The sequence below is a fragment of the Gambusia affinis genome, linkage group LG21 (assembly GCF_019740435.1).
Source record: "Gambusia affinis linkage group LG21, SWU_Gaff_1.0, whole genome shotgun sequence".
NCBI lineage: Eukaryota > Metazoa > Chordata > Actinopteri > Cyprinodontiformes > Poeciliidae > Gambusia > Gambusia affinis.
Window position 1 is genome coordinate 16,766,630 of NC_057888.1, and position 17,556 is coordinate 16,784,185.

General features: G+C 39.4%; 1 protein-coding gene across 4 annotated transcripts in view; it reads right to left on the reverse strand.

The window, feature by feature from the left end:
- Positions 1 to 1,119: 1,119 nt before the first annotated feature.
- Positions 1,120 to 17,556, reverse strand: part of ntng1a (netrin g1a) — a 321,235-nt gene continuing 304,798 nt past the window's right edge. For 2 of the 4 annotated variants that reach the window (XM_044104584.1, XM_044104583.1), the window contains 2 exons: positions 14,088 to 14,222; positions 1,120 to 2,969 (listed from right to left, as the gene is read on the reverse strand). In XM_044104584.1, coding sequence (XP_043960519.1) covers positions 2,716 to 2,969; positions 14,088 to 14,222 — 389 coding nt within the window. In that variant the 3' untranslated portion in view covers positions 1,120 to 2,715. The remainder of the gene's footprint in view (positions 2,970 to 14,087; positions 14,223 to 17,556) is intronic. The other 2 variants (XM_044104587.1, XM_044104586.1) reach the window with 1 other exon arrangement.

A 17,556-nucleotide genomic window follows, 5' to 3' on the forward strand; every position in this document is an offset into this window, starting at 1 on the left:
TACAAGTCGACCCTAGCTAAATAGTTTATGAGGTGAGGGCATTTTATTTAACCAACAGACATGCTAGCTAAAACTGCTGCTCTAAATAAATTTTAGAGTACAGTCGACCAGCAGCAGTTAGCATTTAGCTTCTACGATCCAACGTTAGCTAATTAGCGGATATAAAATAGCATGGCAAGTAGCATTGCTCCTGCATATCTCAAGTTCTGAAGCGTCATTTTCTTCCAAATGGTTTGGAGACGTTCAGTGAAACGAAATGACGCAAATAATTAGCCATCATTCTCCGCAGAAAAATCCACAAATAGGTAAAGTCTGCTAAGTAATTGTTGAGGGCGTCCACACTTTTCTGAAACAGGATTTATTTGTTTTCATTAGGAGTTCAGAAAATGTCAGCAACACCGTCTCCCATCTGGTTTTGAATTTTTAAAATTGGGCTATGATGCGTTGCTTTATGAGAACTTCATTAGCCAAATTCATGCTCTCAGAGATGTTTTTTTTTTTTTTAAAGGTATTCATTTTTTCTCGCAGTGATTAGATCTGGGAATGTCTCATTAACATTAAACTCTCTTTTTCAAGGCTATTTTTCTTCGTCACATGTTTTTTTTTTTGCAGCCCACACCCACCTGTGGGGGTTGGGGATGCATGTGATCATATTTTCACAATGAAGTGACAAAAAAACCCCCAAAAAACAAAAAAAAAAAAAAAAACATTCTTACAAATGAATCATCATTCTTAATTATATCTAATTTAATATAGCCTATATTTCATTTAGGTGTTTCGATCTGAGCTTTTTCAATAAAAAACATCAAAACATACAGAGCCTCCAGTACGACTATTTATCTGAGACTTTTTGGGAGTGACATTGCCTGTAATTTACGTAGAAAAAAAACATAAATTTCGACACTTATGTTGAGATTCAGCTTGTAAGAGTATGTTCTTGTGTGAAAACAAAAAATTCAAAAGCCTGCTTACATGATATAAGAAATAATCCAAACAGGGAAGATTGCATCATTTAAAAAAAAAACAACAAAAAAACCCCACACACAGTTAGACAATATATAACAATTTACAAAATCAATCACACACGGTGAAAACCGGCTGATAAAACGATCGACACGGTTTAGTTTTTCACTTTTATTCACTTAAATCTTCAAGTGTTAAAGCAAGAACAAAACATTTATAATGTCCTTTGGTGGGATTTTAATACACTTTATTAATACTTTATATGTAAACTAATATTCTTTGATGCCAGCACGTTGCCAATACAAAGGGAAATCAACTGCACAACAAAAAAAGAAACAAAAATAATGATTCATAAAAAAAAAAAGAGGAAATAAAAAGAGAAGAATATCATTGCTTCTGCATTTGGATGTCTGAAATAGATACATTAAAGGTTGTCTTTTTTTCAATCACAGTTTGGCAGAGATACAAAAAGGACTACATGACTCGTTTATTAATTTTTTTGTTTTCGTTTTTCCTTCATTTTGCCAAGAAAAAGAACTTGCAAATACACCGGATGGTTCTCTATGCACTTCTTGTCTGCCCGGGGTAAAAAAAAAACAAACAAACTACCCTCTTAAGACAGAAACGGAGTCAAAACAGCTTTACTTAGATTATCTTTTTGGAAGTAGAGGAAAGGAATGAATGAACAGAGGGAGGAGAAGAAGGGGAGAGCTTCTTACACATGTGCATCACTAACATTGGACAGAAGAATCTTTCGACCAACGAGGGTTTACAGAGTTAAAGTTCACAAATGCACGGGTCAGTGGCAGCGTGGCGTCAAGGGTGTCAAAGGTGAGGGGGCTGAACAGGAGGAAGGGATGAGACAGAAAGACCAAGAGGGAACGATGTCGGTGGGAGTTTTGGGTTAACGCGGGCAAAGTTTTTTTGCGTCACAAAGAGACAACCCGGACAGATTTCCTTCTATCCACAATGCACTGACAGCAAAGAATGTCTATTTTGTTTTGTTTAGTTTCTTTTTGTTTTGTTTTTTCCACCTCTCTCCGTCTGTCGTCGCCTTGAAGTGTAACAGTTTTCATCTCTGAGGACGGTCTTCTTCGCTGCTTGGCAAGGACAGGTATTTTTATATATATATATTTTTTTTGTCTCTCTCTCTCTCTCTCTTCACCATCGTCAGTCCAGCAAATATTAACTCGCAGATGCGTCCCGAGGGGGGCGGAGAGCTGGGGATCCGCGGGCCGCCGTCGGCTTGTGCGAGAGCTGATTGGCTGCAGCTGTTGTTGCCGTGGCAATAAGAAAGGGAGTGAACAAGTCTGTCACGTTGAGTTATTCCTCCCCAAACTGGAAGGATCTCATGTACCTGGTATGGCTTAGAGGGAGGTGGGTAGAGGAGGTGGGTGGGGGACTCACTGTTCTTGGATTTATCAGGCAAATGCTCAGTTACTCATACTTTTAATAATACTTTTTTCTTATTTTTATTTTAGACACTCTTTACTTTTTATATATTCTTTGAATTTAAACGAGAGGTTTCCGCTTCAGTCTGGCACATTCCCGTCATTGTCAGCACCGAGTCTGGCAGCGGAGAAAGCTCAGTGCGTCACAGTCCAGAAAGCTGATGTTTTTTTTTTGTTTTTTTTTTTTAAATTATCATTTATTAATTAAATGGTTCTCGGATATCTTTAAGGGAAGGATGTTTCGTGTGGAGGGGTGGGACTGAGTGTCGCTCCCACTCGGAGGGGGGGTGAGCAGGTCCGTTCAGAGCGCGGCGGCCCGGTGCGGCGTTTCCCTCCACAGCGCCGCGCCGACCAGCAGCAGCGTCAGCACGCTGCAGAGCGAAGGGGGCCTCAGGGAAGCCTGGCCCGATTCGGGCCCCTTGCAGCCGCCCAGCTCGGACTCGCAGCGGGGCTTCTCGCACAGCAGGCCCGTGTGGGAGGCGGGACAGCTGCAGCGGTTGTTCACACACTCCCCGCCGTTTTGGCAGCGCAGCAGTTCGTTGTCGCACACCCGGGCTGCGGTGAAAGGAATGTTAGCAGAGGAGAGGAAAGGTCAGAATATCGTGCACGCAAGCAACGGACGACACTTTACTTGAAGGTGCAAGGTGATCACGACACTGCGGAGTGTCAAATCACCATATCTGATGATAGGACAGATTATGTTCTGTTTGTAAAATGTTAATTTCTTCAAGTAAATTGTCAGCAGATGCAATACAAAGCGTTTTTAAAGGAAAATCATCTATATAGCATCCACCAAATACTAACAGTTTTACCAGTGGGGTTGCTTTATGAATCAGTATTACCTGCAACTTCTTCACATTTTCTCATATTAAGGCCACAAATTTTACAGTATTTTGTGGAAAGTCCATGTGACAAACCAACACAAATTTAAGGGATGTACAGTACTAGTTTTCTTTCACAAATAGTGTTTAATCTAGTCTGATTAGGGAACCTACATCTACAAGACTTCTTACAATTTTCTTATATAAAAAAATATTATTATATAAACAATTATTTAAACAGATTGCATTTATTGTGTTTGTATTGATAAAAAATGTTTAAAATCGAATCTTATCCAGGCCCGGTCTGTCGATTACAATCCCAGCAAAACACATGGGTTTGGATTGGGATGAAACGTGGAGAAGTTCAAGCAGGGGGAATGAAAACTGAATCTGAGGTTCAGTTTCACTTAAAGTAACTGTTTTAAGGAAAAGTTTCGATTCACATCAACAGTAGAAAACAGAAAAACAATGCATCTAACTTCTTAAACTGTTACCAAAACTAGCAGTTTCTTTAGAAATTCTTCACTTTCGTCAGCTAGTTTTTCCTGTAAATTGATGCGCCCGTCATAAAACCTGGGCGAACCCCGAGGCCGAACCCCGAGGCCTCTGTCCACTGCTATATTTCCAAAAACATTTCCTAAGGAAATATCTAGCAGGCGTTCTTCCTAGACACCCCAAAGCCCTTGAGGTGGCCTCTCCTATCGAGTGGAGGAGCAGCAAATCAGCGTCTGCTGGCAAAACGTTCACCGTGGCCTCAAGACGCCAACATCCAGAGGAAACTCAGACTAATTATAACTTCTTCTTTTTTATATCTCATTAACTTGGTAACTATCGATAGCTTGTGATGATGGATGAGGACTGCAGCGTAGATCGAATGTTAATGTGATAACTCTTTTTGTCTTCGAACCATTAAACCCTTCGCAGCACTCCAGACTCCGTCTCAAAAGTATTTTCTGACGATTCCTGACTTGAGAGGTGTGAACTGCACTTCCATTTAATTAATACTCAGCTGCTTCCACTGTCTGCTGGAGTTCTCCGCTCAATACAGACAAACAGCGTTGCATCATCTGCCGCTCAGACGCAATACAAAGCCAGCTGCTAAAAGTCTGTCTATAAAGGCCTTGAAAACAATTACTTGCCAAAGGGGAGTTGTGCCACTTTCTAAACCCAGTGGAAACGAGGCGAACTACTCTAAATTATGCTCTCCTTTTAATTGTATGAAGAGGTGAAGTACCACCAACAAAATGCTTTGAGGGCTGTGGTTGTAAGTCTTGTTTCAACACCTCAACAATCAAGGACTGTACAGGTGAGAAGGAACAATCCCCACAAAAATCTTCTAAAGACCCAAAGTCCTTCCAGGTAGGGTGAGCAAATGGTTGCGTTCTGATTCCGCGGCTCTGTTTTCAGTTTCTCTGCCCAAATGGGTTTACTTTGGAGAATACGTCAACATCCCAGAGATGTGGCTATTAAATATTTTGTCCGTTCGGACTCGGGTAGTGTCATTCCGAGTCACCCATATTCTCACTGACCCATATTCTCAGGTCACTGATTGTTATTTGAAAGAGTCCTCGTTCACTGAACTGTAAGGTCGTGTTTGTATCTTTGGACACTTTTGAGAAGAGCCATGTCAGCTGCTAACTCTGCGTGCTTCATCTTTGTTAACCACGGCATTCTGGTGACATAAGCAGAATCACTGTATAAATTCAAAGTTTGTCAAAGCTTTAAGTTGACATTTGACTTTCACACCTTTGACCTTTTTGGAAGTAGTTGTAGTGCGGATGGACGTGAAAATGCTGAATTTTAGCCCAAGATACAATGATCCCTATGGGCTCTTCTCCGGACACCATGTCTAAGATTTTGATTTAAAATCTTAGACAATACAATTTGGTTGCATTAAGTTTTAGATACTGTTGAGAGCAGAAACTGACCCTTCCTTTAATGTCTGACTGGCCGACTTTGGCTAATTCTGAATTTCCCTTGAAGGACTTTCACTCATGCATCTATGAACGGAACAAAGACAAAAAAAACCAAACATTGTATTTGTGTCCTTACAATTTTCGTAAGGACATCTTGAAGATATATTTCCAGACACTCTTCCAACAATTTAGTTTTGAACTTTTAGAGTAAAATCTACTTCTATTTTTTTTTTTTTTAGCTGGCTATTCAAAGTATCAGTTAGAATGTTAAAAAATGGAAGAAGTACAAAAGTTACGACAAAGAAGTCTATGTTTTGGAGAGGCCTGTCGAGAGTTTATTACATCACATACATCAGGGAGTTTGGGGGTTTCAGTAAACGACAGGAAGGCTGAACAATTTTAGCATTATTGTAGCAAAGTTACTCTTTTTTTTCTTGTAAGAAGCAAATCTGTATAATGAAACATGTTGAGTTTTGGAAATGTCACAGTTGAAGTAAGGATCTCCATTACTTACAGTAATGCTACCCTTGCTAATCTCTAACATAAGATGCTAGAGATAAATTAAACTGTCAACGTTATAATCAAGTTGGGTTGCTGTGTGATATTGACATCTCTCTCTCACACACACACACAGTGTGACATCATCTCCTGGCCCAGAAAGGGTATTTAGTCAGGTTTTGTTCACACAGAAACCTCTGACCTGGATTATTGAGGATTTTAATGTGTTTGTAGTATTCTTTTTTTTTTTTTTTAAAACATTAATGAGAAGTGACTGTGGGTTGTTTTGTAGGCTGTGGGTTGTCAGACATTTTAGTGCTACAGCAGCTCAGTTTTCCAATTGTGTAAAAATATAAGAGCATAAAATTGTTTGTTGTATTTATGTTTTTAAAAGATAAATCTCAGTTAGTTGCAAAATACGTGATCAGAAATAAATAGCTCTCATGTGATGTCACACTTTGTAGCTGGCAGCCATCTTGGTAAGTGCCCGTAACTGACTACAGTATTATGACAGTTGCTATGGAGTTGGTATGACAACAGCTAACAAGCCACAATCTCTGTCTCATGCAGGTCAATCCCGAAGCCATGGTTCACCTACGCTTTGCGCTACGTTTACCTACCAAGATGGCGGCTCACTGGCGCCGATCACTTCAGAGTTGTGGGAACTATTTGTATTGGCCTCGACTTCTGCGACTGGTGCACCTCTTGATAATTTTTCATGGTAAAAGATTAGAAGGTGTCGAGATGTAGAAGTGTTTTAACCACCTCAGGCATTTTGGCTAAATTTAGTAATTCTGTTTTCTTTTACAAAGTCATGTCAGAATGGTCAAAATGAAAGTTTACGCTGTTGATTTAAACATAATTTAAAAAGTTTACACTATATTTCTACTTGCCCCCCTCCCCCCCCCCTTTTTTTTTACCAATTAAGTTAGTAAGCGTGTTTATAATTTTTATCTAATAATGACACATTTAGTTTGACAGTCAAGCATCTAAGATGGACACAAAACACATCAAGGTTTAAACATCAGTGTCCAACCATGCCCATTTAACTCTAATCGTCCAGTAAATCAGCTCCATCACAACAACAAAAAAAGTAAATAAAAAAAAAAAAAAAAAAAGAAAAGAAAATCCACAATCTCCTCAGTGCCTGCAAGGCTTCTCCCGGACAGCGCTGACTTTAAACAAACTGAACATTAGGTGAAAATTGGTGTATATTTAGAGCTGGGACACCGAGGCCGCTCCATTCCCAGGGGAGGCAAGCTGTCAAGCAAGCTGGAGGCAAACAAAGCTGCACAGCACAAACTAATAAACCAACGGAGACAAATAAACAGTGATAAACAAAGGGGCCACTTCTGCCCGTTTCACTCCTTCATGGGAGTGGAAAACAATGCGGCGAGTAATATATGAAGTCTGTGGACCATAAATATCACAATAACAAATATCAGATCTCGCTCCTTAATACTCAGGACTGGGTGTATTGCCATCTCCCCAGAATAGCCAAATAGAGCTTTGATGAAAACCTTTCTTAGAGTCTCTGTATAATGTGTGACTCATGTTTGTGCACCTTGAGGAACAGGGAAAAAAAGAAAGAAAGGAAGAAAAAAGTGTCACGTGGCTTAAAAAGTTAGTTTTTACTGTCGATTCTGAGATCATGTCTGAAGACAAGTCAGATTGATAAAAACCTGTTTGATCGAAGGAGACGACCTTCGATCAAACGGGTTTAAACAGGTATAAAAGGCTAAGAATCAATAATTATTCCAACATCGTCAATGGAAAGCATTTCTTTAGTTGGTTTCGCTTTTTATGCCGATTAACAGTTCCATTTTGTAAAAAAGCAGCGTCTGCTTTAATTTACATTTGGTTAGACAAAAACCTCCCATTTCAACTGTATTCGTTCCTGCTACAATACAAATGAGTATCCCTACAAACTGAAAAAAACAACAACATAAAAACACTTATTCCAGTGCAGGAAAATGTTTCATAAATTCTAAGTAAGAACACAGGAATAACATCTTTCTGCTTTTACTCTCATCTAAAAGTAAAAGCAGCTACAGAGAAAGCAGGCCTCGAGCTGCATGTGTCTGCAAAGGAATCGTCTTGACATGAGGAAGATTAATACTCACAAAAATAAAGCAGATTTTCTTAATGTTGCTCTTCAGAGGAAGTGGCAGCGGGAGTTGTAAGTGTGTATTAATGTGGATTGACTTGTAAAACACTACTTTAATAGCCAGGAGTTTCACTTCACATATCTCTCTCTATATATATATTAAATATATATATGCAGAGAGAGAGAGAGGTGACTTCTGCAAATGTAAAGGAAGCAGAACTTCAAAATGCACACTGATGATTCTTGGCTTTTATTTGTAAATATAAATAAAAGCAACAGACACTTTTCCTTCTTCACAGCTGTGAGCTCCTTCATGTTGAATAAAACCTTAATGAAATACGCTAAAGCTTCTGGTTGAAAGGAGACAAAATGTAAAAAAAAAAAAAAAAAAAAAGCTAAACAGGTATGAATGTTTTGCAAAGCAATGTGTAATGACTAGGAATAGTGCTGCAAAAAAAAACAAAAAAAAAACAGATTTCAGTAACACTTTATTTGACTGACATGACACTGTCATAACTATGATATAACATCTCTTATGAAGATGAAGGAGTCTTTATGAACATTGTCATTTGGTAAATAATGACACTTTTAATGCAAAGTTGTGCTAAAAGTTGCATTAAAAGTCCATTAAAAGAGCCAACTTCATGCAAAGTTGGCACTTTTAATTGAGTTTTAGTTTAATTTTTAAAGAAACTTTGCATTAAAAGTGTCATTATTTAGTGAATGACACTCCATGACAACAGTCGTAAACATTCATAAAGACTTCTTCATGTTCATGACAGCTACATTGTGCCATTTATGACGGTGTCGTGTCAGTCAAATAAAGTGTTACTCACATTTCCGTAGTTTTGTTTTCCACCAAAATGCTTATTTAAAATGTCAAGAGTTAAACAGTTTTGGAGGGATTTTAAAATAAAAAAAAAAAAAAATATATATATATATATATATATATATATATATATATATATATCTATATATATATATATAATTTAACTTAAAAAACAACCTATTTACTTAATATCTCCTCATCTTAGTCACCGCGTTGGCACCGTTCCCGTTTCTTCACGTGGCATTTTTGGGTTCATTTCTGGCACTAATTTGCACATTTTGCACCTAAACACAAACAGAGTGACAGAAATCCTCCATTTTGTTCACATTTTGTGAATTAAGCAGCCAGAAGTTCGCAAACCATCATAAACGGGGCTTTTCCCACCGCGCTTAAGGACACATTCATCTTAGTTTATGCAAACGTCTGAAACTGAAGGAAGAGAGAATTAAAAAAATAATAATCTCATTATTCTCGCATCTAGCACACCGTAATTACTGATTAAGTGAGTTTAGTCTGATTTAATGTAGATAAGAAGATAATAGTATGGATTAAAAATGCTGTTTGATTTTCTTTGCACATTAATAAGCGCACTTTCTCTTTAAGAGACGGCCTGTTGGCGATTCATCCGACACGAGGCTTAAGGCTGAGCAGCAAGTTCAGCTGAATTCAAAGGCCGGTCCAGGTAATGGCCGTACCCTGCAGGCAGAGTGCTTCATCGCCCGCCAATTAAGCAGAGCCAAAAATCTAACATGAAACACAAGCATTGATTATTTGGGAACGCGAATCAATAACCGGTCATGTCAGACATGCAAGTTCAGTAAGATTAAAGGTGCCGCAGAGCTATCCGTACCCTCAGAATTCCTTTCAGAGCTCGTCGGCTTGATCCGCTCTCCATCTCCCTCCCCCCCACACACACAATCCACTTTTTTTCCCGCATTACCGCAGGTACACAAAGGCGGCACAGGCAGTAAATGACAAGATTTGTTGTGTTTGCCTTTGATATGAGTGATAATATTTAGAGAAGGAAACCCGTGAACTGGGTGCGCGTGTCTGAGAGAAGGATGTGTTTGAGGAGAGATTTAATTTTTAATTGCATTTTTCAGTCCCGACTGCAGATTGAGCCTCGGTCAGGAGCAGAAGCGCCGCATCAGCAAAACCCAAAAAGAACCAAGGCTGGAAAGTTTCCCAACCGGCAGCAAATTTCCAGTTAAAACTGGATCAATGATTTTTAAAAACGACATTTTAGATAGAAACTAACTTGTGGTAGGACTCTTGGATCCGTCGCTTGACTTGTAAAGTTACATGGACGCCATGTTCTCTTGTGTTTCCTGTTTTGAAGAGTGGCACCGTTTCAGGTAATATTTGTACCACAATAAAACAGGATGAGCTCAATTAAAATGGACACTTTCAAGAAACGCTTGATATAAAACCAGAGGTGGGCAGAGCACCCGAAAATTTTACTTAAGTAAAAGTAGCAGTACCTCAACATGCTTTTACTCAAGTAAAAGTAAAACGTAGCTGTCCAACAAATGACTCAAGAGTAAAAAAAGTAGTTGGAAAAAGGTCTACTCCAGTACTGAGTAATTGATCACATCATCAATCATTTCATATTTAAAAATGGCATCCTCAGATGGACCACAATGTAAAGTTAAGTGGAAACTTTGCTATTTTAAAGACCAAAATGACAATTATTCAGATATGTAAAAGGATTTATTTTTTCCCCAACTAACTCAGTTTCTTTCAATATAAAACTTTTGACGCTACAACAAAACCTGGAGGCGTGTGTTTGTTTCTGGTGATATTTTTGGTTAAAACTTGATTGTTTTTGATTCAGTGGGTGGAGAATCCAGAAATGCAACTTTTTGAGAGAAGCGACACTTAATGATAAAATAACTCAAGAAAAGTAAAACGTACAACGAAATAAAAATACTCCTAAATGTTACTCAAGGTAATGTAACTAGTTGCTAACTCTGCTTAAAATTACATTTCCTCTTTATTCCTGTGGGTCAGATCTTACTGGAAAAAAAGGGAAGTCAAAGACAATCGATTCAAATTCCTTAAAAATCACTGATCAACGACTAAAATGTAAATTGTATAACCTAAACTTCAACAGTTCCATTTATGTTAAAGAAAACACAGAGCTTGCCACTGAAAGCAGCGCCATCAATTTATTTTAAACGTGTTCTCAAATTAAAGGTTGGATTTTATTATTCTCCTGCCATAAAAAATGTAATTTTTCTCAAGACCCTTGTCACAGATTCGGCAAGATTGCCAATAACCATGGAGGGTGCTTTACGTGTTACAGCAGTGGATCCCAAGGAACCTGCACTACATCGCGGTGCAGGTGATAAAGAACTAATGGTGGGGTGTTGAGATTTTAATCTCCTGTCCTCAAATAAAATGCATCAATTATTTTTGATAGAACAGAAAACAAAGTTCTGACGCAGCTACGATGATTGCATTTTTACGTGCTAAACATAATATTTAGAAGTAAAACACATACACAGCCGGAGAAACTCTAGGCTTTATAATGCTCATGTTTTCTCTTTATGGCCTTTAATCAGTCACAAGGCCAAGTTTTTACACTTCAGCCAACTATAGTTGGGCCCCTTATGGGACACTATAGAGTAGTCTATCTGCTCTCCTATTCAGTCTTCTTGATGGGTACCAAAAAAAAAAAAAAAAAAATTTAAAATCACGTGTGTAAATCGTCGCTACGACGAAATTCTCTCCCCGTTTAGGTTGGTAATTTCTGGGATAAACAGCTTGTCCTAGGATGTACTGAAAGTGGAGAGTGGCTCCAATACTGTCCAACATTGGTTGTGGATTTCCGATAACCCTTCCAAAATATTCCTACCGTGTAGCGCATCGAGATTTCACCCCGAGGAGGATCACGCGGCGCGCGCCACGCTCGCTTCTCCCTCCCAAACGTCCCTTTGTGTGGAAACAGATGTGCGTGTTGACAGCGTGTGTTTACTCTGTACACGCTGAATACATTAGTGGCCACCAACAAGTTGCAGTGGAAAAACAGTGCATTTTAATGAAGATCCATCTGTGCCAAAATGACTAAAATAGCCCAGTGTGTTTTGCACTGAATATAAATCACAACAGCAGGTTTGGAACATTGCAGACTGACAATGACTATATTTAAAAAATTTAAGCAAAATAAGGTATTATTAGGTTACAGTAGGTGTTACGTTGAAGTTACTTTGTATTCAGCAGGAATGAGTGTCGAACTGTGACTGACCTCCTGTGTGACATCCACCTCCACAATAAAAGACACAGGAACACGGTGATGTGCGCCTTCGTACTGGATCTAACAATGTTCAGGAGAAGTTCCTCCCTCACTGATGCGCCTGTCAAGCTTTTGTAGAGAAATGAGGTTCAACGTTTATGTGGTGCGTATTTTTAGGGTAAAAGCAGGGATGTCCAAGTCATTTCAATATTCGCCAAATGAGTCAAAATCACATTTTTACAGCACCGACTTCCACACCTTAAGCCAAACGTACAATAATATTAAGAGGCAACTTCATAAGTTTAAAATGCTGAATATGACTGACCATCTTCCTGTTATTTGCCAGTTTATTTATTTGCCATATATTACTGACTCAGCAGTTTAAGATAATTAGAAACATTATTTAATGTGAAATTAGTTTATATATATACATATATAACAACAACAGCACAGGCAGCATATTCTTGAAGAACTGCAATATGTTCCATCAAGAAGTGTCAATTCTTCTGATAAAATTACCCAATCTTTTATTGTGAAGTTAGCAACTGACCAACCAACTAAAGCAGTCCATGTTTCCATTTCTTGTATAATGTTTATGATTTTGTTTTTGGAAATACAATGTAAAATACCTCGAAAAGCCTTCACAGGTTTTCTAATCCCATTAGAATCTCGATGCTAGCTTCGACAGCTAGCATAAGATCCAGGAAGCAGCTGGATCTTCTGCTAACTCTTAAGTTTCAGTGACATTGGCCAAACTTATGAACTTCAAACTTTTATTCGTAAAGCTAACACTAGCCACAGGAGATAGCATTTGGAAAGTCTTGTTATTCCAGCCTCTGCTGTGATGTGCTGGCTACGTCTTGCCAAGAAAGCGCAGCATACATATTGTTGTTGTCTTCAGCAAAATTGGTTACAAAAATTAGGTCAACAACGCTAGTGCTTCTGATGAAACCTTCCACACTTGCAGACGAAGTGACCTGTCATATCTTACTGACTCGTAGCTATTAAAATGATGCACCATTGTGTTCCATGATTTATGTTAAAACAGAGTTAGCTAGAAGAACTGCCTGTGTTCGTCCATGTAGCTCTGTAGCTAACCCCTCCAAGAAAAACCATGAAGTGCTAACTTTTCCTTTCTGTACATTCATGTAGCAGTTTGCCTGTTTCATGATTGCTTTTTACGGCAGCTGACCATCATTTAGTTGTATATTGTCTCATGGTGTACCTGTGAAAAGTGCAGGACATCCATACTATTTCATTTTTATTTGTTGCAGCTCTTGCAGAGAACTGTTCTTTCCCCAGGCAGTTCTGCTAGGTTAATGTTTGTTACCAGTTTTATTCAGTTGACAGAGGGAGAATAAGAAAACTTTGATTATTCTCTATATAAAAAAATTATAATAAAAAAACAAAACAAGGGAAAATAAACATAAGAATCCTCCAAGAAATAATTTAAAAATCCTCTCACATGTCACATCCAAAAGAAACTTAGCATTTTCTGCCTGGAGCACAATCAGAGTCGGCACAAATGTCTTTTATCTCGAAATTTCTCTGTCAGAAACTTTACATCCACTCCCCCACTTGAAGTTCACGTCTCCCATTTCTCTGCCTGCAGGTTCGTCACGGAAACGTTGGCTTGACGAAAACAATGAAAAATTGGTGACATTTGAAGAAAAAAACCACGGCTTCGTGGGGCATGCGTTGTAAAACGGCTGGAGGAAATATAAAACGCCAAAACTATAATGGATGTGCTGGACCTAAAAATGACCTGCGTTTCTCCTTTAAGAGAAATGTCAGTGCTGGACGTCATTGTCCCGCTGCGTGTCGCCACGGAGGGAATGGCAGGCAGCCTGTCAAGCAGTCAATATTGACTCAGCTGTTGTGTTGATTGCGAGTGGCGCGCCTGTGCCTGCAACTGAGTTACCAAGCAGCATGCATCCTGCCATGCCGTTGCTTCTTTTTCCCAGTTCGAAGCCACAACGGGGGCCTGCCGATCCCACATCGCTACTGCAGCCACGGGACGGGGGGTGGGGGGGAATGCAAGGTTTCGGCTAACGGCGTAGGCATCTACATCAACAGTCGTGTCGCGCAAGTGTAGCACATTCCTCCAGCCAAAGCTCGGGAATCAAACAGAGAAGGTAAACATCGGAGAAAGACACCAGAAGGAGACAGAGCTGAGGGAGGGTTGGGGTTGGGGGGGATGGAGGGGAGGCGAGGGGGGAGAACAGTCGGGACGTTTCGGACATACGGAGAGTCGTGGTTCTACTTACATTTGCAGCCATTTTCCCACAAATAGCCGGGTAGGCACTCCTGACACTTGGGGCCTGTAGTGCCCTCCTTACATGTACAATATCCTGTGCCATTACAGTGATCAGTGACTGAGCCAGAGGGATTACAATTACACTCTGAAAAAACAAGACACACACACACACATACACACACAGGCTGGAGAACAGGGTGGTGCTTTGACTTCCCGCCACACGTCTAGGAATCTCACAGCTTCTCGAGTTCCGTCAGAGGCATCGGTAAATTAGAATATCGTAGGAAAAGACTTTCAAAGCTAGATTTATTACACACAGAGGGATAAAGTTCAAGCATTCATTTCTGTTAAATGTGATCACCTTGGGTCACAGCTAAGAGAAATCATGAGTCAACACAGGAATGCTACGGCTTACTTCCACCGTTGCCCAGCGGACATTCATCAACGCCAGCCACAAGGAGGGTAGGGGTCTCAAAATGTTATTCCTAAAGCAGGTTGTTGCTCACAAATTGAGTGAAGGGAAGTTGGTGGAAAGCTAAGTGTGGCACCTAGTGAACAAGCAACAGGGACAGATAACCACAATCCTGAGAGAATTTTGAAGCAGAGTCCTTCAAGACTTTTGGGGAGATTCATAAGATTTGAACTGCAGCTTGAGTCAGAGCCTTAAGAGCAACCACACAAAAACACATCCGGGACAAGGTCTAAAACTGCTTCATACCTAGTCGCTCCTAAATTTTTAACAAAAAATATTTGTTAAAACTGTCACAATGTCCTGATGGTATATGAGACAGATAATCTGTGAAAAGAAAGAGTTTTCGTACTGGCATCTGGAGAACTGCACCTCTACGCTCAGTGGAGAAAAAAAAGCAGAACAAGGTCCTAGTGTTGTCAATCATGCTTATATATGCGCGATTCAAGGTGCTAATAGCGGAGTAACAACTTACCAGTCCAGGAAAACTGTTTATCTGACATCATCGGTGGCCGAGCTAGCTAGCGTTAGCATTCGTGACAGACGCCGCTGTGGGGAGCTAGCTATGGCGTAGCAGGGAGCAAGATGGAGGGGGTGAGCAGCACGTACCGGAGTCTGATTGAGAAGGCAGAGATTTTTCACAGATTATCTGTCTCATACCGTCACCACATGGTGAAAATGTTAAACAAATATGTAAAAAGCTTATTGTTTTTATACAATAACACAAAGGATAATATTTTCATAAATATGATCACCTTTATTGGCATTTTAATTGGAAAATAAAGGTCATGGGGTTGGGAGGAAGAGTGGAAATGCTTTTCAAGCTTCTTGGGACCCAGTAACAAAATGTTCACATTTTGCAATCATTTTGGGAGCAACGCCATCTGCATGTGTTTGTGCTTTGTTAAGTCCAAAGGTAGCACAGCCATCTCACAAGAAACTTTAGAAAACGTCAAGTCAAACTGAATATTGCATAATCAGAGTCATCAAAATGACCAGAAATACAAGCATATCCCTTTGTGTGCAATCGGTCTATTAAACACATGAATTTTCCTTTTTCAATTGAAACATTCAATAAATAAATGTCATTTTCCGTGATATTCTAATCCCCAGAAACAAACCTGTACTTCTAATAGAAAAAGTCTGACTAGAGTTACACAGTGGAAAATGCTACCATTTCAACGGTAATGAGGACAGAGAAAATGAGCAAAGAATGAAGTGGAATTCAAATGCATGAACGCCTTAAACACATTACGACATATCTGTATTGAATTTGTCATTAAAACGGGAACCTAGCATGCAATGAGCTTTTATGCAAAGCGATATCAGTAGATCTGATTTCAGATGAGCTGAGGAGAGCCTATGTGAGCATGCGTCTGTAAAAGTCAGAATCATTCATACAGAGATAAAGATGAACAGATAGAAGATGGATGACAGTGTGGAACAAAAAATGAGAGAACTGTACATTGAAATGGGCATTGTTGTAATAAATTCCTTCATTCTAACTATAATCTGGAAATGCTTCGAAATACGTACGTCTTTCCTTGCTGAAATCGACGGAGACGGGTGGTCTTAACCAAAGCTTTAACGTGCAAAGAAAGCAAATAACCTCTTGCGTCTCCGGTGACCTACGCTTAATTGACCTTTCCACAGGAACTAGAACACACTGCAGTCAAAGTGACAGCTATTTTGACAGTCCCTGGCTAAAACATTGCACCTTAATGTGTGGTTGCGTTGCATGTGGCTTCACCTGAGTGACACCCAGGGGTCAGGAGAGAGGTGACAGCAAGTGACAAACTGGCGGGTCAGAGAAAGAGAGTCAGGGTGACGGCGAGCTCGGCACTCAGTAACGCCTCTGTGGCTCTTAATACCAAGTGACGGGTTTCAGCTGCTCCTCCTGAGGCCATTTCATGTATATGACATATGCACTTGCCTGGCATCTTTGACTGCCTGTGTGACTTCTCTGGGAAAAAAAATTCTCTCAGAACTCATGTTACCTGTCAGACTTCCCCCCTCAGGATGTACAAATGCACCTGTCACTCGGGAGCTGTGAATTCACACTGCCGATACTTGGAAAATATTTCAGTAGGGAACCCAGATATTACCTCGGGAGTTACATGGGTTGACGTACACAGAGCAAACGTAGATGTGGTTTAAGAATCTTTGTATATGAATCACGACAAAAATAGAAGAACGAGGAGATAACGGCCCTTTTTTTATGTTGTCTACTACGAAAATGTGGGCATGAAATAGCAGGCAAGTGAAGTCCAGAGATTTTTATTTTTTTTATTTTTTTTAACTAGTTACAATTCTGTCACAGTTTGCACATCTGCTGCTTTGGCAAAGGATAAGCCTAGCTTAAAATTAGCATACCTGCTAACAAATGCAATATCAAATTATTAGCATTACTTGAATTGTCAAATTAGTTTTGTCTTTGTTGATTTTAGTACAAAAAAGTACCAGAAATTGAAATGATTAAAACTGTTATTAACTAGTCTGTGTTTCCCAGTAGGCTAACAATTTTGTCAACTTCAGTCCTTGTTCGGGCAAACTTAACTTTTTACTCAGCCTTGCTGTTAAATCACACAATTAATGACGATAAATGAATAAATTGGAAATCTAGACTTGGTCAAGACAAAAGAATTGGCAAACGTTTAGGTAAAGGTGTATACATTTCAAATGTAGCCGTTTCTAGAGAAACCCAGGTGGGGGACTAGCTGGTTATTACATTAGCTGCTCTTCGTATCCTATTAGGCTACCATGCTAAAATTATTGTCATATTTAATCTTTGTTCAGCTAGCTTAGGCTTTTACTACCTCCAGCTGTTGAATTACACCATTAACGAAAATTTTAAAAAATTATAGTTTTTTTTTTTCCATGTGGACACACACTTGGCAAACATTCAGCAAAATGTTTGTACATTTTAAATGTAGCTCTTTCCTCTAGAAAGCCACAGTCTATAGCTTTCATACTTGTTAGAAAAATTAAATTATTTGAATTTTATTTTTGA